This window comes from Dromaius novaehollandiae, chromosome 3, assembly GCF_036370855.1.
Source record: "Dromaius novaehollandiae isolate bDroNov1 chromosome 3, bDroNov1.hap1, whole genome shotgun sequence".
NCBI lineage: Eukaryota > Metazoa > Chordata > Aves > Casuariiformes > Dromaiidae > Dromaius > Dromaius novaehollandiae.
Genome location: NC_088100.1, coordinates 48,849,802 through 48,874,508, shown reverse-complemented (window position 1 = coordinate 48,874,508; position 24,707 = coordinate 48,849,802). Strand labels below are relative to the sequence as shown.

The 24,707-nt window shown below is 42.1% G+C and overlaps 1 protein-coding gene across 5 annotated transcripts in view; it reads right to left on the bottom strand.

Annotated features, from left to right (window-relative positions):
• The window catches only part of LIN28B (lin-28 homolog B), a 101,074-nt gene extending 76,868 nt beyond the window's left edge, over positions 1-24,206 (bottom strand). Inside the window, exons 1-2 of one of the 5 annotated variants that reach the window (XM_064508831.1) lie at positions 22,155-24,206; positions 14,474-14,661 (exon numbers count right to left, since the gene is read on the bottom strand). In XM_064508831.1, the coding sequence (XP_064364901.1) occupies positions 14,474-14,661; positions 22,155-22,188 (222 nt within the window). In that variant the 5' untranslated portion in view covers positions 22,189-24,206. Of the gene's footprint in view, positions 1-14,473; positions 14,662-15,061; positions 15,227-15,604; positions 16,110-22,154 lie in introns of those variants that run through there. The other 4 variants (XM_064508832.1, XM_026120009.2, XM_026120010.2 and 1 more) reach the window with 4 other exon arrangements.
• Positions 24,207-24,707: the final 501 nt, after the last annotated feature.

The window sequence follows — 24,707 nt, the reverse complement described above, 5'->3', positions numbered from 1 at the left end:
TTTGAATCTTTTACATCAATCACTGACGCCGCTAACTACAAGCAGAGGAGCGGGTTATAAATGGCCCAGGGAAGCGATAGGCAATGAATAGCCCTGACCCTGGCTTCCCCGGTTTGATGAGGAGGGCCTGCAACCTGAGCCACGAGGGTGCAAATTCCTCACTCCGAGCCTCCTCCGGGCAGGGGGGAGGTCGCCCTTAAGGAGGCTCCTGCTCGCCGCCCCTCCGCGCGCCCAGCCTGCCTCCCGCTGCGCCGCCCAAGGAGCTGCTCCTCCACGCGAGCGTCAAACCCAAGGAACCGAGGCTTCCTGAGCTCCGAGGTGTAGCCGCTCTCTGAAAAGAAAGTGGTCATACACCTCGCTTTTAAAGAGCCGATTTGCCTAAAGTCCTCCAAATTCTTAGCTAAATATTAACACTGGTTAAGGGTTCATACCACTTCATTAAGAAAAAATAAGAACACAGTCCTCCCACCTATTCTGCCAGTGGAATGAAGAACAGCACAATTGCATCATTTCTGCCTTTACATCAGCCCATCAATCAATGTATTAAAAAGACACAGAAGTGGATTTCAGATGCTTTGTTTACTGTATTTGCTGATGTTCTGCCATTGTTTACAGTGATCTTAGATAAAAATATCCATAATAAAAACAACAAAAAAATTGCAGTGACTCTATTCATGCATCAGTTTGAACCAATGGAGGTACTAACAGGATTTTCCCTACAGCACCTTCATTATGAAGGCAGCATGAAACAAACAGCTTGTATGCTGTCACAAGCAACCTGTACTATTTGAATATTGGAGAGCAAGCAGAGAATAAATAAAACATCTATAGCAAGAAAAATCATCGCTAAATTTCTACATGGCCAAGGTTTTCCTCCACCCATACGAAGCGTAGCACAACAGAGAACTCAATAACTGACTGGCAAGTCTTGTCAGTGAGCAGAAAAGACCCAGAATCTTTATTTTTGGCCCCTTCTAGATACTAATTACATGGATTTGGAATGCACTGATCCAGCAGGGAAAGTGAGCAGTGGTCTCTGCCATTCCTTTATGCAGCAGTTGCAAACTGACCTACATTGTTAAATGTACTCCTTGAAACTGGCAGGAACACTGCAGAAGTTGCAGATAAGGCTTGTATACATGTATTTTGTATTAATTCACCATGAACTATTCTCGTTGTACTCTGAGTAGTATTTTAATTCATTTTGTTAATTTTACTTATTAAAATTTGGATGTAGCTTTGTAAAGGTAACATTTTGTTTGCAACATTAATACAAGAAAGCTCATTATAAAATTAGTCAAATCCATGGAAACAAAAAAATTTCAAAATCTGAGCAGTTGTTTTTGACAAAAAAACATTTTGTCTAGTAAATGTGTCAAAAATATTTTACCACCAGAAAGTAATCAGTATTTTTCAATTACATTTTTAAAGGAAGCAAGAATTAGTATTTTCCATATTTTTTCAAGATGTACATTTGTTGTTAATTTTATTCCATACAGATTTAATGAGGAAAACATTTGCTATTTTCGTCTGTAATCTTACACAATTTGATAGTGAGATATAAGTGTGCCCAGAAGAACAGAATGCTAGTAAGATGTATAAATTTAAATAAATTAAATACAAATTAAATGCCAACTGTTCAACAAAACAAACTACTAAAACAAAAAAAACTACGAATTTTTTTATATGCTAACTTATGTGGACGAAGCTATAGACATATTTTTATTCCTTACATCCTATCGGCAAATAATCATATTTCAAGTCAGTCCTCTTAAATCTGAAATGCCAGGAATTTCAAACTTGTCTACAAAATGGCAAAGCTACACTCAAACTAATCAAGATCCTGGTGAAAATGAACAAAGGAAAGCAACAGAGCATTTTCTATCACATAAGATGTAAATAAAGAGGAGTCACATTTTGCTTAATTCTGCACAGCTGAGCATGCTGCATGAAATTTATATGAACAAATGTTCATATATAATAAGTTCATACAAATGATACTGTTACATAATTAAGATTTTGGGGAGTATTTTAAAGGTTGTACAGCACTAGCAAACACATATTAAAAACAAATATGCTGACTGATAGCCAATGCACACAGAAAAAGCGCACATTTGATCAAACTTTTCAGTTTTAAATACCTCAAGTCCCCAATGAAATCATCAGAAAAAAATCCTTGAGAGAAAATTGTGCATACCTACTGAAACTTCTTGGCTATTTTGTCTCTGATTTCATCCGGGGTCAGCATTTTATCTCTTAATTTTTGTAACATCTGGTCCTTATAGGGTAACTAAAACATACTGAATGCTTAAAATGCAAATTAAATGGAAGAAAGATTAAAAAGCAATTAAACAGAAGTTGAACAATTTGTAAGAATTATTAGATAGATTATATTCATCATCCTTAAATCAGAAATATCAGAAAACAATCACTGTATGCCAATTACCTCAATACTCCTCAAGAGAAATATACTACAACTACACTTCATGACACCTATTGAGGTCAATGCTGTTTTAGTTCCCATGTTTTCTGATCAGTGAACACAAAGAATCAATTTTAAACTAAGTATGAATAAAACAAAAACAAATTATAAATATAAAAACATAATACCTCTTTATATGTAATCAAATAAAAACAATTGCTGATTATGAAATAATTATATTAACACATAGGTGATCATACAAGATTTTAAACATTGAGAATACTATTGAACAACGAACACTAAAAGGCAGCAATCTTTGGCAAAAGTATAGTGCTGTGGCCATGCTAGAGTCTGAGGTTGGTCCATTCACAGTTGTCCCCAGGTAAGAAACTATTATTTGAGAAGGTACTACCCATGTGAGGAAGAATAACAGTAAACCAGACATGTAACCACGGAATAGGTCAGCACTTTAATAAACTGTCAATATTTACTAGTAAAATGAAAGAACTACATTACAAAAATAAATCATTCCCTTTAAAATGATCTGCAATTTTAATAACCATCTAATTGCATCAGGAAAATAAAATATTGAAGATTAATGTAAAAATTCTTTGGGGAAAAATATCCAGCAATTACATTATTAAACATAAAGAGGTTTTGCTGCTCAAAGTAAACCACAGACAAATAAAAAAAAAAAAGTAATCAGTCTTGCAAAAATAGCTGTAAATAGTCACTGAATACAAAGACATCATATAAAATGGAAAATGTACAAAATTCTTTACTGATTTTTTCTGAAGATAATAAATGCATAGACAAAATTTAAAGGGAGCTTCCCAACCTGATTTCTTTGAATTTAAATAATTTTAAACATTTTCAAATCTGATGGATCACATTTTAGAGAGTTTGGTTAGTAGATGTTTTTATTCTTGAGCAAAAGAAGGTGTTGCAAGGAGGAGAATTTGATAGCCTACTTTCTTTGTGCTTTTAATAGTCTACAATCCAGGAGAACTAAGTCATCCTGCAAATACTAGGAAAACTGTTGTATTTATTGCTGCATTAAGTGTTAACAGAAGTGTGAATTAAAACAAACAAAATCCTATTCAAAATAGTTTAAGCAAAGATTTTATCTTCAGATACAGGATATTCAAGATTCAGACAGAAATATGCTTTTCATCTTGACAATGTACCTTTAAAATCTTCTGTTCTCCTGTTATTTGCAGCTCAATCCCACAATCCTTAATCTTTGTAAATAGTTCCATTAAAATCAATGGCGATATGGAAAGTTCTATATAATTACATTCCAAATTACTAATATTGTTTATTCATTTATCTGCCCCAAATTCAGACCAATCATCTTACAAGTTTCTTATCTTAAACGACTGGTATTGCTAATTCTTGAAGTCAGTCAAAAACCCTTCTAAAAAGTATTTTACTTCTTTGTTTCAGGGTTGTAGTAATATTCCATTTCCTAAACCAGAATCACACACAACAAACAAAATAGCCTGTTAAACGTCCTGCTAATTAAAAAAAAAAAAAAAGGTGTGCGCTACATGTATGCAGACCTGTATTCAAGAAACCATACATTAAAACTTCTCATTTTACCCGTTTAATGTCTGCCCTACATTTCGCAATCATTAAAAAGTTTTTGTGAAAGATGCCATGTGAAAACATTAAACTGATTTGGATTCACACAGAACTGCTATTAAAGAAATGTTTTTTAATTAACACAAAAACAAACAATGAAGCAGGCAAACAAAACATGTTTATCACAGCCAAAGGAGACTTTAATCACTGTACTGGAGAGCTATTTTGTGAAATCGTAACTTTTTGACCAACTTAATTTGCACGTATTTAAGGACCATATTACGCCCCCTAATCTGTAAACTGTGCAGCCCCCCTCGTTTGAACGGGGGCTCAGGTACCTCGCCTTCCCCCTACGCCCCTTTTCCCCAGGCGCCACGTCAGGCAGGTAGAGCTCCTGCCCAGGAAAAGGTGGCAGATGGGAACGGACTGCGCAAGGAGGGCTCCCATCCTCTGCCTTGCCAGCACAAACATACAATACGGTGGTTAAAAAGTTTTTCAGAGTATTTCCCTATACCTAGGATATCCTATTAGCCCTGCTAGGAATCGAAAGCCTCCGTATAGGTGGCCCTGACTTTCTCTGGGTTTCTGAACAGTTGTTCAGGATCCCAAGGCGTTTTTCACTGCAACAGTGAACTTCATTCCCCTTAAGCAGAACCTGCGTGCGCACATGGCGACAGGTCTTATTCACATTGGGAGCATTTCACGTATTTCTTCTAAGACTCTTTCCTCCTTTGATGGAATGATTAGGGACTAAGCAGTTTTTTAATAGGAAAATTAAAAACACCTCATCAGACCAAGAGCTTTGCATCAAAGCAGCCTGGCAGATTAGTGGTCAGCTGAATTTAGCTGTGTAAGACATTAGATGTTACACATTCACAGTGCCAAAAAATTAGCATCTTGTCTAAAGTATATGAAGATACATAAATATCAAGTTCATGCATACACATCATATTAAATTGTATGATTTTAAGGACCTTGAAGGGAACAAATCAGGTCATTATATGGCCCTCAAAGTTTTGAGCACAATAAAACACACTTACAAAAGCAAAGGGCATAAACTGAATACTCCTAGTAAGAACTTTTATACGATCGGTTAAAAATACGCTCCTAACTCACGCAGATGCTGTCCAATTTACTGAACAGGTTTCACAGGTCAGTGGGACCGCCTCCCAAGAGAAAATGTAGTACAATTTGGCCCATCTGCATTGTAATATCCACAAGAAAAGAAGGATGAAGTGGTTTAAAATTACAGAAGGAAATTCGAATCATTCTCAAACTTCAGTTCACCTGATTTACTGACTATATTTGGGGGGGGGGGGAGCAAACTGGTCTGCAAATACTACTTAGGTGTTATTTCACTTTAGTGTCAGCAATGGCTAATTCTCAAAATATGCAACCTTTCTGTCTTACAGTAGGTAATTAAACAGTGCAAGATACCAATATATATCTAAACGTTAAATATTGGGAGTTTTTAAGGGTCTAATCCAAAGTCTGCAGAAGTCAGCTTGGGTCTTCCTAGTAAGTACATTCTGGATTAAAAACTTTATATATATATTTTTATATTTCCAATATAATGAGTCAAAAATATTCAAAAATTACTACACATGTTCAGCAGAGGTTTTTTAAAATCCCATATTTCTACCAATATTGTATTATTAAAAACAGCATTATTAAAAACCTGTAAAGGCAACCAAGATTTTGATTACTAGCTTGCAAAATACAGTTGTAAAGTAAAACAGTTTTAAAATTATAGCACAGGTGCACTATTTATTTTAAAGACACCTGTAGTTTGAAAACAACCAACTTCATGTGTATTCTAGTCTGCTAAAATACACAAGCACTGTCACTTTTATGCTCAATTTCAGTCCAGGGATTATTTTGGTACATTTATTTATATACCCATAAACAAAGAAAATTATAACACAAATGTTAAAGTAGCCTCAAGTGGCACTATAATAAAAGCAACTCAGGAAAAAAAATCCCTCAAACCTGTATACCTATAAATTACCATGACTAATTAGAAAAGGACCTCTGTGGGAACAGATAACTTTGATGGGAAAGCTGCTGTCAGCTATGTTCATGAAAAGTACTCATGAGTGTAATTACAACATCAGTGTTTTCTAACACAGTATCATAAACTCCATCATACACATGGAATATACATTTTGTAAACAAATCACACATTCCAAATACTGATTGTACATACATTTACTCAGATACCCCCTGAAAGCAAAACAGAACTTCCCAATTAAGTGGAGTGAATGGGATTTGGCTTAAAGGCATATCATTATTTCATATAATAAAGAAAAATATTATCAAAAATAAAAGGAAACCACTAAAAATCCTCTAATAATAAGAACACAACTGTGATTTTAATCAAGTACGTTAAAAATAAATGATCTAGCTATATTTCCACATTTAATCAGTTCACTTTTCACTGAAGTTAATGAACTTGTCTTCCACAAGTATGTTGCTTTATGCAGATACTGAGAAAATATATAGAAAATGTCACAAAGGACTGATGAAAGGAATTGAGAACATCTTAAAATGCTAGGAGATATTTAAAATAAGCAGCTGCCTCAACAGTATATTTTAAAGAAAGACATTTGAAACCCAACTAAATGATTACTATATTTAAATCAATATTTTAAAAGTAAAAGTGTATAAAAATACAGTTTTAACAGGTGAAAAATACTAACATCTGATGCCATCAAAACCAACTCAAACCTTTCAACTTCCCTCCTTTGAAATACTACTCGAGCACTAAATTAGATCTTTGGAATACAAATTATCTATGTGATTTTCTTGATTGACTGTTCCCGCACTGATAAGAGAATAGAGATATTCTACCTACTCTCACACAAAAAACTTTGAATATTAAATATTTTGATGAATTCAAAAAGTTATACATATGAGATAATTAGGGAGCTACACTTCTCAGATTATCAAATATACAACTGATTTCACTATAGCTTTCACCTATCTACTGAGAAGATACACCAAATTATTATGAACTTGCCCTATAAATTACTTATTTCTGTTCTGGAGCAATAAGAAACATGCATTATTGTCACAATCCTTTTTGTTAAAACAAAAAATACTGTTTAAACCAGCAATTCAATACATTTGAATACCACAGCTTACTTATTACAAGAGAGGAAAAAGACCCCCAAAACTCTTTATGTCCGATTGAGCTCAAGTGTGATCTAAAGACGATTCCTGGAACGTTCCACTTTCCAGGCTGAGCTCAGGGCCATGTGCCGGTTCCTGCATCCACATGTGCCCCCTCCGTCACCTTTTTTCTTTTCTTTGAAAAGTCACTGTGACTTTCATTCTCTCTTCCTCCCCAGAAGTTAACACCAGTATTCTGCCATTTTGCACCAGAGGCGGCTGCACTTCATTTCAGTCCACTTCTAGCCCAGTCCCAAATGCATTTCAGTCCATTGCTTTCACAGGAGACTTCATTCACATTTCTGCGACAGTAGCTCCAAACTCTTTCCTCCAATACCCTCACTCCACCCAAGCTGCTCATCCACATCCTTGACTGCCGCACCACAGCACCAGCTCTGCCCACCCTTATTTGTGGGGCCATGTGGTTTATCTGATACAAAAACTGATGCAGCTGAACAACAGAACAAGAGTTCCCCAACTGGGTTCGCCATGCAGCTGCACGAGCACTTGTGCTGGCCCAAGAGGGAGAGAGCTATAAATGCTCCTGAAGCTCCCTTAAACAGCCCTGCTGCCAAATGTAAAATGTCAACATAAAACCATTGCCTTGGACCCTCACAAAGAAGGGTGGCTGTAGGAGTCTCAACCTCCACCTGTTCACCACACTGCTACTGCAAAGACAACTCAGCTGCTTGCAGAGCAGCTGCTGAGCTGCTTTGCATGTTAAGAAAAATCAAAATCACTGCCACTTTTCTTTAATACAGGTGACTTGCAGCAGTTTCTGCAGCTGCTCCGCAAGCAGCTGAGCCATCTCTGGACTCTAGCCTTCTCCCAAGCGGAGTTAGCCCTCCCCCCAAATCAAGACCAGCCAAAATAATCTGAGGAAGAGCCAGGACACCAGTTTCTCCAACTAAATAAGATCAAGCAATCAAAAGCACTTCCCCACCCTCCATGCAGAGGTGTTTACTGATACTCTTCTAATATAAAAGCAATCTAAGGATCCATTGCCTTTGCCAGTGATATTTAGCAGGCAAACACTTCTAGTCCAGACCTGTCCTGTGTAATTGTCCCTTGAAAAGAGCTAAGTATCAGTCATAGCTTTCAGCTGATTTAACGAAAGAAAAAACAAAATCATAAAAATACCTCTATTCTTTAGGTTCATTTAAGACACATCATCAATGGTGTTTACCCTCTTTGTTTCTAGGTTCCTCAGATCATCTTTAGGTGAAACCTTTCCACGCACTTTTATATACTTTTGTAAACCTTCACAGGCCTGCTTTTGCTTCTATTGATGTCAGGAGGGAGAGATGACAGGCCCTTACTAAGACGGGTTACATATAGGAAGACAAATTAAACCATATTTGGATGGGTGTATATTTTATGGAGTGTCTACAATAAAACTCTGAACAGGTCTAGATACTTACTATCTCAGTGATCTAGTTGCAAACTAAGACAAGCAACAATAGCAACATTTTTTTCCAATTTGACAATTCATTTCCTCTTAGCTTAGGTTCATATATCTGCTTTGATATCTTCTGTTTGTGCCCCAGACAAAATATCCTCTTCCTTCCAACATCCCAAGCCCTGTGCACAACTTCCTTAGTTTTGGAAAAAAGGAGGATAGCATGCTCTGGAAAGGGTTTACTTACTCCTCTGCCAAAGAGAAAAATCTCTCTAAAGACAAAATAGTCCCATTACAGACTTCTGTCTTTGGAACTTCTGTGATTTTCGCTTGTAAACATTAAATATTTAAACTTACCTAGCAAAATCTGAGCTGAATCAACACTGTTTAGGTTTAATCGGACTTCTCATTCACTTAAATACTGCTAAATACTGTCTATAAACTAAAAATGCACTGTAATGTTGGCTTTAGATGTAAACAGATTAAATCTGAAATATATTTATCACAGATGACAACTCAGTAAATTAAATTCCAAAAGACAAGTTGCTTCAGTCAACTATCCAAAACCTTTAAGTTTTTTTGTCATCTGTCTCTGTGTCCATAGGAAGGGCCTGAAATTTAGGACTTGGTCTAATTAGTAGCCAGAATTAAAAAACAAACAAACAAAACAAAACAAGGCTGCACTGCTCCACATCACAAATTTATGGTTCCCACAATTTAAAGTCAGCTTTCTCTGTGTGCACAACTGCTGCAGGTCTGAGCTTGGCTTGGGACCTCCATCAGATTACTCATTATAGATCTTATATGAATCGGGGTTGCTGAACAGTCTGTGACACCCATGTCTTTATGTATGTGTGATCCCCACCAGATCTCTTGCGCACGTGCTTCACTGTGGACACATGTTTATTTCACGTTCGCTTCCTTCCTCAGCTTTCCTCTCTAAATCCTGCTGGCCACTTTTGCTTTGATTAGGACCGGGCTTTCCTTGGTCCCCATCAGAAGACAAGGGAGGCAGGTTTGGAATAGCATATTCTGCATGGAGACTTCTGTACTTCAAAGTGGCATTGCTAGGTTGCATTCAACAACAAAGAACAATCCAGTATTGATCCCACTTGCTTGCCCAGAACTTCCAGTCACCCTGAGCAATTAAGCAGGTTTTACAGGCTTCTAGCATAGTAATAGTGAAATGGAAAATCTGTACTAATGAATGAATCATCCTTGTACAAGCATAGGATCCTATGTCTCATAATATTAGAGACAGTCTGTATTCAATGGATCACATCGTGCCCAGTCTGGTGTATCTTACAACTATGACTAAGTAGGACTTTAAAGATTAGGCATCTTATTCAGCATCAGAAAGGATGGCCAGCCAAATTACAGGAAAAAACATTTCAGACGCTGCATATGTATTTAATTTCCTATTTAATTCTTCTGCCTGTTTACAATCATAACTGAATACTCTCAGAAATTTTCCTCTTCCCTCTTTTCTAAGTATTTGCAACAACCAACAAATAGGAGCAAAGTTTATAAAACAAATGATTGTCAATGCAGAAAGATTCACTGGAAGAAAAAAAAGGATGTCTTCCACTTTTGATCAAGTCTTGTAACAACAGTAACTTGTAGTAACTGTACTTGCAATAACGGAAAGAAAGTTCAGATGAAAGTGAAAAATTTTAAACCGACCATGTTCCTTTTAATGGGAAAACAAAATATACCAGGTCCTGCATGCTGCTCCTCCCTTCCTTCCTCTCCCAACCTCATAAAAGAGGATCCCAAGGAAAGATCATGTTTAAGGTCCCAGTTCAGAAATCCTTAAATCAAGCTCTTAACACAATGAGAATTTTGGACTATAAAGCCAGGTGGATGTCTTCTAAACTGAACAATCCATCATCTCTCAGAAGCAGAACAAAAAATTATAACCTTTGTTATTCACAAAGGTGGATTTAAACGCACCTAGCACCCTACCCTTCATTACCATCTTTGACATCTGAGCTTCATGCCAGGCGCAGGGAAATTAAACACTTTTCCAATATAATCAATACAAAATGTAAGCAAAAAAAGAATCCACAGTGTTTACGCTGTAGTGCCAGCATCTAAAAAAGTTGAATTCAGAGTAGTGTATACAATTTTGAATAGGTAGTTAAACAAACAATAAACCATTCTTTTTCTGATTCTCTCAGGGATCAAACTCTTCTCTTAGTTCACAGCAATGAACATCTTTTTTCCATGTGCATCAGAAGAGGCTTCACTCATCTCACCTCAGCAGTCTCAGTTTTATCCTTTAACAAATGCATAGTTCAGTAAATAATCTTTAATGAGAACAGTTCACACGTAACTAAGGGCAGAATCCAGATGATAGAAGATATATTATACATTCTATGTTAACCAATTAACAATGCAAGCAACAATACCGAGCCTAATTCATTGAGGTGCACGTTCACTGGATTTAGCAGTGTTACACAAGACTGACTTTGCCAGCGTTCATTTTTATGTAGAAGAAACACAACGGACCAGTCACATTACTGCATTTGACATGGCAGGGTTCAGAAAAATTAAATAATTTTTAGGATTTGTAATTTTTATATGACACTGAACAGTTCTAACAGGTGAATTAAAGATATAAACTGTATCAGAATAAAGCTAAGAAAGGACAAGAGTGTAAATGTTTTCAAATGCACCCTATTTACATTGCACAAACACACAGGGATGCACATAAATTATCACTGACATGTTTCTATCTGAAATAAAGCGTCTAGCTCTAGGTACCTCATTACCAGAAAGGTAACAACCAACTAAAGGTAGTTCAGAGAATATCAAAGTGATTAGCACTGAAGGGAGGAGTTGAAAGGTAGGGTTTTAAAGCCTCAATACTGCAGCTATTTCATGAACAGAATTTTCATTGGATAAGGAAGAAGAGGGGTTCAAACACAAGTATCGTCCTCTAAAAATATGTCAATGTATACAATTAGTGAAGAACTGATTTAAGAAAAACATTACTATAATCCTTAAACTACCAAGAGAAACTCTGAAAAGAAAGAAAAATTATACACTGCAAGTTCAGAAAACTAGGCATAACGAGCTTAAACTATTACAGGAATTTTCACTCACTATCTAAAAAGTTTTTTGCTCATAGCAAGATTTCAAACTTGGCACAACCTCACCAAGCAGAGAAGGTAAGGTCAGGCAGTATAACTATTATTAGGATTCAAGCTACCTTTGACAGGACTTGGACTAGAAAACATAGTAGCTTCCTCCTCCACTTAACTATCTGAATCTATATGATTTCAGTAGCTACATACATTGCGGAGTGGGTGAATGCACACTACACTACGTGCACACACTTTAACAACCATTTTCAAAGCAGTTCTAAACAGCAATATTTTGTTCTGACAGATTAATAAACTGATGTCTTTGCCTCAAAGGGACTTTTCACATAATTAAATTTTTCAAATGCATAAAACTATTAAGAACAGGGTGTAATCACTTGTTCAAGCAATAGACTGTTTCTAAAAGCATGACCCCCCCTCCTTTAAATAACATTACTGATTTAAAGATATTTTTACGCTCTGGCTGCCACTGTTACCTCTGCTCAGCTAGTCAGCTAACACAAAGCATTACATATAGCAATATAAATTATCTAAAATGTACTCTGAACCAAAATAGATTCAGCTTCTCCCCATTACATTAAACAGAAAAATTCTATTTTTGACTGATGGAAAGAAGATTAATGTCACCATGAAGCTTATGTGTATCCTAGATTTCAGCAGAAAGAAAAAGGTGAGAAACATAACGTATTTTCTTTGTTGCAGGAGCAATCCATTGCGGAATACTAATAAATTCACTCAGTGAGACATATCTCTAAGAAATGCTCAAAATGACTGAGATGCACAGTTTATGCACAATGAAACATGCTATTTTTCATCGCTTTTTACACCAGCACATCTTAGAAACCCTAAGAATACTGATAAACTGCAGATTAGTAAAGTATAAACAAGCATACACGTTTCTAACATCTTCTTGTAGGAGACAAAACTGAATACAGACTTCCAAATGCACCACATCCTTTTTATTATTTTCTATTAATAGTTTTCATTACGGAACAACACTACCTGATAGTTCAACACTTCTCTATTTAATCAGCTCTAAGAAAAGCATTGTTTCCCAGGATATTTATTTATTAATAACACTGGTATGCTTCAAGTATTTTTCTTCTAATATTTGAGGAGCAAAGAGAATAAAGAGTACTAAGAGAAAATTAGATGAAGAAAAGGTTTTCTTTCATCTATGAAGTAAATTTCTAGGACGGTAAAGTGCAATTTAATGACTTAAAAAGGTGCAAAGAGGGGAAGAAAGGGGTAAACAAGAGGAAAAAGTACTACTACTTGGTAAGTATTTCATTAATTCAGTTCTAAAAAGTAGTAGCAGCAAAGAGGGGGGCACCTCACATGTCAGTACAAAGCACGAAGTGTGAGAATTTAAATCCTTTTGAATAGCTTTTACACGAAAAATAAATTTGTTGCTTGATTTCACACTTTGTACATAATTTCAAATGTAAACGGCTTATACTGTCCATGCTCTGGGGACGGGATACACGTAACACGGCAAGGCCAGAAATCCACTTCACCACCACCACAAGGAGCAGGGCTACGTGCCCCAGAAAGAAGCCCCGTTTCAAAGTTGTAGTCACCTTTTCATTAACCTAATGAGCAGGATATTCCTCCAAAACGCCTGGTGGAAGCTACCACAAAATAAGGCCAGGCCATCAAATGTAAACAGAAAGACAGACTCACCACACAATCATGGAACAACCCCCCCCCCACACACTTTTCATGGCAAACGTCATAGAAAATGGACAACTACGTAAAAAGTTAAGATGCCTTTTGCCTCCCTAACATGGCCCTAGCCAAACCCAAAATGGTCTCTTCACTTAGCAGATCCTGCTCTTGTGTCCTCGGAGCACCTCCACGCTTGCGAGGTGACTGGTGAAATTCAAAATAGCATTGTTGCAACTGGAGACTAACACATGGACTAGGGAAGGCGTATGCGTGCCCCTTCTTAAGGCGCCATGCTACGACTTGGGAAAAATTCCCTTCGTTTCATGATTTTATTGATTTCACGTCTGAAATTTCTTCGCATGAGGGCATTTACACAAGTTTCTGTGTTCAAAATAGGAATACTGTTTACGCAAGTGTGCTTAAAAATAAAAACAATGGCGATATGGTTTTTCTTAGCCCAACAGCCTTGCAGAGACAGTGCTTTCGGTCTCACTTCTTAATCGTTACATTTTTTCAAGGAGATTATTTCAAACAAACAAACCAACCAACCACGTAGATGCTGCAGTGCATGACCATGGGGACACTCTCAGGTCTGAATTACTGCAAAATAAGGCTATGATTATATTTTAATTTCACAAACTAATCTTAGATAAGCTTTTAAAAAGCAATCCGAGGTTTACATGAAAAGTGTTTAAAAATATATTCAAGTGATATTTAAATGAAAAAGGACGTTTATTTATCCTTCTCTGAGTTTAATTTTCACCATTTTCCAGGAAAAGTGATCTACGCCTGATCAGGTAACAAATGTTAGAGCTTGTTAAAAAGAAAGATGTGGCATTTAAAAATAAGCATAAACCACAGGGAGAGTTCCTAACTGCGCAGTAAGATACGGAGAAACAACATTATCCTTTTGCACAAGTCTCCAGCCAGAGACTGAGCACAATCTAACAACCGTATTTACTCAGATCGGATGCTGCCACCAAAACCTCTACCTACGGCTACCTTTTAATTACAGATGTACTTAAATATCGAGGAAAACCAGGTAACTTCACATGAAACTGGAATCCCACTGAGCCCAACCGAATGTGGCAGGCAGAGATGGAAGACAAAAATGGGTCTTACTTGGTGTACAAAGACATCAACTGGAGACTCCAAGGGGCTTCCCTCTCGATTGCTCATGGAGATGAACCCGAACCCCATCCTCACATTGAACCATTTGCAATGGCCTGTCCCGTGCAAAACCTGGGATTCCTCCTCTTCCTCCTGCTCCGGCAACTTCCCGGGCTCGTCTCCACCTTTACTCGCCCCTGCTAAGGAAGAGGGAAAGGCCGGGGGGGGGGGGGGACAGAGAAAAGGAAAGGAGGGGGGGACAAGATGCAAAGCAAAGAGTTAAATTACGGTAATATCCTTTTGCCACCGTAGAAAGGCCTTGCTGCAGAAGAAACACAAAAATAGAAAGCAAGTAAAACAAACCCAAATTGCGAAAACAGCTTTCCCCCCCCGCCCCACTTTTACCCCAAATCCTAAAATAAGCAACCTTCTCCTTAAAATGCGTCAAAAAATAAAATCTCCAGAGGTTACAGAGAGGAAGCCCAGCGTACAGAGGCTCTCTCCCTCTCTTTGCACAGCCCACGTTTCTGTACATACGTGTATTTTTTCCATTTAACTCCATCTTTCAGCCACATTACAGCACAGAACGCAATACTTTACTTGAATATTGCTGGTTTAAGACCGATCCCATTTCCCAAGAGAAATTCTCAGCCAAATTAGTCTCTCCGTGCAAGGCGCGGGACCGGGGGCGAAGGGGGAGGCTGGGCGAGGAGGGGTGGAAGAGAGAGAATAAACAAAAATGGGCAAATTGCACAACAACTGGCTATTGCACATGCCGCGCTGAAACCACTATTTTCCAGCGTGCATCCATCCCTCCTTGGAATGAAGTTTCGATTAAAGTTGGGGGGACAGGTGTACCGCCGTTTTCTCATCCCACCGCTGAAACTGCGCTTAATCAAACAGGAACAATTCAAACAATAGCCCCCTGAAAGCTTTTCAAGTTCTGAATCGGGGTGGGCGGTACGGAACAGTTTTTGAGATCTGCAACAATAGGTTTGCAGAAAGCCCCCTCGCGCGAGGTGATAAAAAAAGGGTAATGCATAGTTGGGTTAAAAGGGGGGTGGGGGGAGACGGGAGAGAGAAAAGGAGAGAGCAAGCGAGCGAGCGAAAATCATAGTAAAACAATAGAAAAAGAAAATTAACCTTCGGCCATGTTGCCCCACGGGCCCTCTGCTCCAAACTCGTGAGACGAAAACTTTCCCTTTGGATCGAAGTGGTCTTCTGCATTAATCTAACATCCTGATTTTGAACGATCACAAATTTAGCTCGCATGGTCTAATGTGCTTTCCCTCTTTTGATTTTTCCCCGTCTCTCGCGCTCCGTTTCTGGCCCCCTGCGCACACGTGACTTTGTCAATTACATGCTTTCTTGCTACTAATTTCGCATCGGATCCTTAAGGGGTTGGCAGGAGGCAGGAGTAGCCAATCGCCATTTCAACCACGCTGACACACCGAAATAATTTATGAATGAACAAGAAATTTCAGGCGCTGCTTTTTTTCGGCAGCTAATCTGCACGCGCCTTTACGGGAAACCGCGCTGACGTATTTCGGGGTTTCTGTAGCCCTGTGCGCGCACCGCCGTGCAGGAAGATGCGCCTATTTACACCTCTCGCATTACAGTACATTCAGGCAGAGGCGGGCAGGCGGCGGGGGCTACGAGGACGCGCGCATGCACCAACGAGCGTAAGCCGGTCACAGACGCGATGCGCAAATGCTGCGCACATGCGCTAGGTGCGCCGGGGACACCCGGGCCAGCACGTGCTGCCGGCTGCGCGCGGGACGCGCTGATTCCCAACGCGGCCGCCGCCTCCACCTGCGGAAGGCGGCTACGCGGCGTTTGCGCCCGCCGGCACCTGACCGCGCCCGCCCGGCCCCGCGGGAGCGGGAGCGGCGGCGCCGCCTGCGCGGGCGCGCAGCGCGGGCGCCGCCGCCCTCGGCGCGCGCAGGGGCCTGGCGCTGCCGAGCCCGCGCGCAAGTTAAAAGCGCAGCGGAAACACGGTATCACCTTGATACAGCCGCGAATGCGCCGGGGTTTAGCGTTTCAAAACATTTCTGGAGGGGGATGGGGCGAGGAATTGTACTTCACAGGTTTCTCCGCCATCTCTTTCCGGGGGAGGGGATGTGATTAATGACTTCCTAAATAAGAGCCCAGTTTTCAAGCCTGGTATTAGAGTGAGCCTCAATCAGCAGCGATTGTTCCCCGGGAGCGCGGTGGAGAGGGAGGAGGAGGGGAGGGGGTGGTGATGGAGGAGGAGGAGGAGGAGGAGGAGGAGGAGGAGGAGGAGGAGGAGGAGGAGGAGGAGGAGGAGGAGGACTGACGGAGAAAAGGATTTGCTAGTAAAGGAGGAAGGCGGAAAAAAAAAGAGCCAGAGGAAGAAGACAAAGAGAAGAAGAATAATGCTGATGGGCGATTGCGGTTTCAAACCTTCGCTGCTAGCGGGTGGGGGATGCAACCCGGGAAAGAAGCGCGTCGTACGTAACTGGCTTGATAAGAGCCTGGGCAGACCCCTCACACATGCACTGCGCCTGCACCCTCACAGGTACACAGCTGCAAACTGTGGAAACTCGCGAGCCCTTCCCGTTGTTGCCTCTACGGCCAAGCGCGTTTTAAGGAGTAAATTTTAAGGGCTTAAAAAACCCCAACCCGTCTTTTCTCAAGTAAAGGTACAGATAAAATTATGAAAACAACGTTTTTGCCTTTTCAGCTCTGATCACCTACTCACATACAACCTCACTTCACATCCAGTGTTGTATAACCTTTAAACGTTACCTATAACTTGTTAAAGTCTGAGCTCAATTATTTTCTTATTAAAATCTCTTCCTTCTCTTCCCCCTCCCCCCCGGCATCCTCTCTTCTCTCATGGACACACACCCACCCACTAATAAAAGCCAAAGCAGCAAACTGATCCGTGCAGAACTTGAATAGATGGGTTTTATGAATTTGCAAAGCACTTGCTGTTGTTTTGGAAGTGGCGTCGATCAGTCTGCCCAATTAAGGGGGACGCCTTTGCCCCGATGGGCCTGTTTACTCCTGTTGTTGCCTTTCAGGAAAGCGTAAATTCCTGTGCTCTCTTCTAATTTGTGTGTGAAATACCCTGGTGCTCAGTTTGATCGTTTGGCAGAAAGAAGCGAGGGTGGGCAAAAGTGTAAAAATACAAGCAATCTGGCAAGTGGAGCAGAAGCTTTAAATCCTGAAATTCCTTTGCAGTCTTCAACCGTAAATTTCCTATAGGTTATTTCAACAGTGGAGGTCGACTTCCTACACTGACCTGCCTTACGCATTCGTGCAATATACCATTTCTCTTTGCTTGTAGCCTCCCTTCCCCCTTTACAATAGTGATTATTTTACAAGATTAAATCACCAGTAATTTTATATGCTTGGATGTTATGACCGTGACGATTTCTAATATATAATAAATATGTGAGTTTTAACATAGGTGAAAGCTCAGCTTTGAACAAAATTAAGGCTACCCGAAGAAAAAAAATGGTTACAATACTTATGTGAAGTGCCTAAAACTCCCTTTCTTGCAGTAGAGCAGGGCATATTTATCCATTGTTGGTTTTTTCCACCCCACCCTTCAAAAGGCAGAAAATACTGTGTTTCATAGTTTTAAAGTCTTTATTTGTTCAGATTGATTTCTTGTAACAACATTTGGTATAAAAATTCCTTGGAGACTAGAATATTGGTTAACGGGGCCAAATAAATTGATTGAGTTCATTAAATGGAAAAAATGTCTTTTGTTAGCAATTTTGATTTGAATTAAAATTCAATATGATATGATGTTTTTCAAGGAATAAATGTAAGACTACAAAATGGGAAATATTTTTAATGCAAATATACTAGTTGCAAAGTATTTCCTACATTGCAAAATAAATGCAGATTTTGTAAAATGGAAAAGGAGGGGAGGGAAATTTGCAAAGGTTCTTTACGGAGATTTGCAGGCCTCCAGTATTAGTGGTATTAAGGTTGGGGTCACTGGACTGGTCACTGGTGTCAGATGTTATCGACTCATTCATTTCCTGCAAGGGACATCATCCTTTCAAGTTTTGTGGAAGGTAGAGAGCTGTTGCCAGCTGGGAACTCTCCGAAAGAAAAGAGAAAGGAAAAAAAACAAAAAGAAAGAACAGAACCCCAACCACCATCACCCTTCCAAAATTCATTCACAAAGAATCGGCCATAAATACTTGGGGGTAGGGGTGGAAGGGCCAAAAAGATAGAGGGGGGAAAAATCCTACAGAACAAGCCAGGTAGGGGAAAATTAGTTTAATATATATTTCGTATGTAGAAAATCCTATTTGTACATCTCTCTAAATAGATGCTAACTTCGGTAAATAATAGGAAGGTGGATCACTGTACAGAAGCACAATAAAGGTCCCTCGAAACTATGAAACCAAGACCTGTGCTATTGCTTTCCCAATCTGTCGCCTTCCTAAAACTTTTCAGGTCCCGACTGCGATCCCCAGCGAGAAACCAAACCAACCTCCCGCATCTGCGCCCGAAGGCGCGTTTCGCCCCGACAGCAGAGCTCGGGGGGCGCCACCACCGCCCACCTCCGCGCCCCGCTCGTGCTCCCGGCAGGCGGCAACAGCCGCGGCGGGCGCCGCGCAGCGCCGGGCGCGGAGCCGGCACGGCCGCTGCCCCCGCGCTGGCTGCTGGCGCCGCGGCCCGACGCAGAGCCGCCAGACCCGGCGGCCCCCGCGCCCTACTTGCGCTGAGCGAAACGAAACGTCCGCGGTGTTTCCGCGGCGGTTTCTATTAAAACCAGCCACGGCGGAGCGCTTCCTACCGCGGGGGAGGGGAAGGCCTGCCGCCGCGGGTCGCAGCCCCCCCCTCCACCACCGAGGCAGGTTTGGGAAAGCGCCCCCCGCGGCGGGTCGGGTCGCCTGGCTGCTCGCTGCCTCCGGCCGCAGGCAGAGCCCCGCCGCTGCCTCCCCGCGCCGGCCCCGAACCGGTGTCCCCGGCGCGGCGACATCGCCAGGCGGGAGGGGTCCCCCGGGCTCCCGGCAGCCCCCCCCCCCCCCGGCAGCCCTTCGAGCCACGCTTGTTGCGCACGGGCGGGCGAGGGCCAGCAGGACCTCGGTGACTCCCGTGCGTTTAACGCCCCCCTCGAGTCGTTATTTTCTGTCCCCTGCGTTGTGTGTGCGCGGCTCTCCCGAGGCGGCCGGGGCGGGAAGTCCGCGGGGATGGGTCCGACCTCGCGTAGCGCGCCACAGGAGTTAGAGGGTGGGATGGGGGCGCGGGGGGGGGGGGGGGGGGAGAAAAAACTCTCCTGAGGCAGCGGCGCTTCCCGCCAAAAGCCTCTCACCTACGGTTTGGGCGCCAAAACCGCCTTCCCTTTCCGCCGCTGCCGCGGTTGCGCCACAGGCGCCGTGGGGAGCCCGGGCCGAGGGCAGCGCCCCCCCCCCCCGGTCAGAGCCGGGGAGCGGCCCCGCGGCCCCCCCCCCCGGGCGTTGGGCGGCCGCCCGCCCCGCGGGGAGCCGCCGCCAGCCCGCGCAACGGCGGCTCCGCCAGCGCCGCGCGGGCGGCGGCGCCTGAAGCGACGGGTCTTTCCCTGTGGTTCCCCCCCTCTGCGCAGGGCTTTGTTTTAACTTTTTTGTTCAACATTTCCAGAAAAATGCGGAGTCTTTGGGATGCAGAATGGGGCCACTTCGGACACCACGGTTTGGTCGCGTTAATTTTTTTCTCGACTTCGAGCGTCTTACCCGAGGTGCGGGAATGACGTTAAACGAACCGCTCACTTCAGATTTCCGCCAAAAAAAAGTGAATTAAGCGGACTCCGCCCCGAGTTCAACGGCCCGTTTTTCATTTTCAGAAACGCCGAGGAGCGGGCTTCACCCCGCACACGCATGCCCAGGCTATGAAGTTACCGCTTTATAGCGATGACAGCTTGTTTAACCGAACAGCGCTTTAGCCACTAGCACCCCCACCCCTCGCCGGGGTGGGAGCCCCGCAGCCCCCGCAGCACGTTTTGCGGCGCCGGCGCCACGCGCGGGGCAGCCACCCGGGCGGGCGGCGCCGAAGTTGCCGGTTTCAGGCTTTTAAGCCCGAAGCTGGAGCGTGCTGGCGAGTAACACTCCTGAACCGCGGCTGCTCCTCCCAACGTGCACGGTATTTTCAAGCGCGCATTTTGCTCCGCAGGCGGAGACGAGAAGTGCCTCGCTGAAGGGGTTACGCGGCAGCTTGCAGGAGGTGTCATTTTAATACAGGGAGTATCGTTCAAAGTAAATCCCTTAAAAATATTTTCTGTTGAAGTGCAATGCCGTGACTGTCAGTGCCTGAAAACCCTTCTTGCACGGTTTACGGTGCATTCCGTGAATTTTTGTTTGCGCTATCGATGGTCTGCGAGAGGCATTTTTAAAATATTCGAAATTGCTCTAATCCTGAATGTAATCCGAGGGCATTAGGACATCGAAAGCACTCCGGGAGCTCACTGCAGGATGTGGTCTCACGTACATTAACAGTTTTTCAGCTGTGGATTTGCAACTGATAAGGACTGCTTCCCTGGCCACATTTAAGGAGGCTCTAACCGGTCGTTTTTGGAGAAGCCCGATACGGCTAAAATCCCGCCGTCCACAAGACCCCCGTGGACGCAGACAGACGATCCGCATTCCGCTGCCCACCCAGAGCAACCCCGACGGACAGCGAACTGCAAGCCCTCGCTGCCCTGTGCCCCCAAATGCATCTGCGGGAAGGACAGCACGACGCCCAGCGTAGCCGCTTACCCCGGGCATTAAAGGCTGCGCCGGCCCCCCGCAGCCGTGCTGTCGCTCCCGGTGCCACCCCTGGCTGCTTCGCCGCGGGCGTTAAGCGCTGGCCTTAACGTGCTCGCGCGCCTCGGCGCGGGGCGATAACCCGCCCTCGCCGAGCACCCGCTGCTGCGCTTTAGCCGCCGCCGCCGCCCTGCGGGGCACGGCAGGCTGCGGGCACCGCGGCCCTGCGCGCAGGCAAACGGGAAGCGCGGTGGCCGCGGCCTCCTAGCGCGGCGCGATGAGCGCCGCCGGGGCACGGAGGGCCCGAGGGGACCCTGACGGAGCCCGCGCTGCCACCGCGCCCGGCGCCGGGTCACCGGCGCTGCGCGCCCGCCTCACGCATGCGCCGCCGCTAGCCCCCCCCCCCCCCCCCCCCGGGGTAACGGCCGCGGGTGCAGCCCGAGCCGCCCGCCGCCCCGGGCTGAGGCGGCCGTTGGGCGGCGGTGGAGAGGATCGGGCAGGCTGGCGTTGCCGCCGTTGGGGTGCGTTAAATATGCATGTATATGTGTGCACGCGAGTCTTGATTACAGAGCACTGCTTCGTTATAACGCCTCACCAGCGTCTGTAAAAGTATGAAGAAAATAACTCGGGGAATTCAAATTTACCCCGCGACTGTGATGTTTATGGCCATCTATAAATATACTTTTCTGATAGATCAAGAACCGTTTTAAAAACATTGTGCTCATACGGTTTACAATATATATTTAACAGTGGGCCACCGTCACTAAGCGTTTCTTATATAATTATCTTTATTTCTTTTGCAGAAGAACAACACTTAAAATTCATCAAGCAAGAACTTTTGAATCTTGGGGATAAAAATTAATGGTTCCCCCTCCCCCAGAGTTCATCAGGGTGCATTCACGCTCTGAGGCAGTGGGCCAAAACTGTTACACTACCTCAGTATTATAGACTCAGCCATGTGGGACGCTATAAAAAAGACTGACCTGAGCCTGAGGAGACCTTCTTGAATGACCTCATCGTCTTCTGAGGAACCTAAAATCAGAGAGCTGGAGTCAGTACTATGTACATTGTACCAGAGTACCATATTTAATTACCTCTTCTCCAGTTTAACGGCTCATTAGAAGGCCATAAAATGCCAGGGCTTTGACTCTGTGAAGTGACCTGTAAACTTATTAACTGTTTGAGACTTACCTAGTCATCAGAACCACAATTAGATAACCAAGACATAAGGTAAAAAACAGTCTGTTCTTGAAAAAAAAGACCTCTTTAAAGGCATTGCCCCTTTCATCAATCTCTTATAAAAGCTACACAGTTGATGACGACATAGGGGAAAGACAGAGATTTGCAGGATATTGGAAGGTGTTCTTTTCCTTTATGAATATTTAATTGCAATAGGTAACTTAAGAACTGGTGACTGTTGCCTTTACTATGCTTAAATTGTGCAAGTTATCCAAATCAATCATACTTTATCTTAAAAACAATGAACGTCATTCTTAGTATTCTTTCATGATCAAATTACCAAATACTGTAACTCAGTGCCAATGTGAGTATCAACAGGAAAGTGCCTGGACTTCAATTCTGTCAGGTACAAGATTTAAGAACAGAATTTATAATTAAATTACAATATATAATTATTAAAAATACAAATTAAAAATTAAATACAAAGGATGACAGTCTCAAATAGCAAATCAGTCACAAAAATACAGATGTGTGGCTTTGTTGAAGCTAGATGGAAAGTATACTTTTGACTTAGTTGAGCAAGACCTGGCTAATTTTACTGTACGCCAATAAAAATATTGTGCAAAAACAGGGTACCACAGGCGGTAAGAGGCATGGAGCAAAAGACTTTGTTTTCAGAGTAACCTAGTTACTTAGGCTGTCCAGCTTGTTTTAAGAAATGAAAGATGAAGAGACAGGAGCATGCATAAACTCACCTGCTACAAGCCTGTCCTCTTTTGTCTCCCTCTACTGCCTTTTGAACAATCTATTTTAATTAAAACCCATCCAAAGCACACAACGCACAGCATTATCCTTCCTTGCGGATGTAAGCCTTATTCTTCTCTTTTAGAGTAAACTGCGATTTGTTTTTTTCCAATTTCAGAGCATGTCCTGACTGGTTACTCTGCTCTCTTCCTAAAAATGGGATATTCTGTTAGCAGTGAGCAAATCCAGAAGATGAATGGCCAAAGACAAGTGAGAATCAAATGTCTCTAACTTCCTTATTCCCTACAGTTATCCCCAGTCCTTTACAACACCAGCAATTGGAAGAGGGGATGGTACAATCTCTCCTTTCAGTGCAATAACACTAGTAGGCAGATTCAGTTTCTCTTTTGTAATAACTAAGTTATTCACTAGAATCGTGTGGACTTTTGCCTTGCATTAAACCTAACCCTTCTTTTACACCTTCAAGCATTGAAGCCCAATCTCTGTGTCCGCTTCTCTGTTCTGCCAACCTGTGGCTGTGTGGCTTTTGTATCTTTTGGATTTACTTGCATTATTTATGTAGCATAATGAAATATGCAAGCATACAGTAAAGGATCCGTTCCTGGCTTTGACATGTAGTCCGCTTCAGTTTATGAAGGGATTAAAAATAAATACTTGGGGGAGTGGTGTTAGGACCCAAAGGGGGAAAGTAGTTTTTAAAAACTGTAGCAGAAAACAGCACAAACTGAAGCTATTTTTGTTTCTAACATTATCATTTCATAAAATACTTATAAACATCACCTATTTTAAAATGCCACATAAACAGACCATTAGGTAGGAGACAAAGGAATGTAATTTTTATAAAAGACTTGTTATAAATAGCTTCCTAATACGATACACAAAACTTGCCGCAAGGGACATTAGCGTAGAAAAGCCTGAACATTCTAATTCAATGAACTCATTTAAACCAGATAGTTTAAATGAGAAACTAATTGGTATGTATTTTACTGCATCCTACTGAAAGCCGTAAGAAATTAGTCACCAGCTTAAATGAAAGCAGGTTTGGGCTCTGAAATGGCTCATGGTGAACTCTCCTATACACTGTATAAAACAAAAAAAATATTTGGGGATTTATTAATTCTGAAATGGTTGTGGTAGTTACATGAACTTTATAACTGCAAATATCCACTTAAATGCTATTTAGAATTTATGTACTAGAGAGCAAGGTGTTTTTAGAGAAGCAAGTTACTTGCTTTGGAAGCAATCCTCATTTTAACTATGCATTCACAAATGCTAGAAGGGATATTGTAGCTGTGGGTGCAAAAAAATAACGCATTTGAACACCATAAGGAATCGTTGCAGGATAGGAAATCAAATGAAAAGAGAGCAGTAGCACTTAAAGGCTTACTAATAGATATCCAACCACAGCAATCCACTCCTTATTACAGGTAACCCATCTATAATTTAACTTAATAACTAATATAGTTTGTCTTTTGACAACTTATTATTGGTCAGTGGAAAATAACAGTAAGTTTATAGCTGATTTTGTTTTTTAAAAATCTCTTTGATGAGCAACCTTTTGAATTTCATATAATAAACTCATTAGCTTAAGC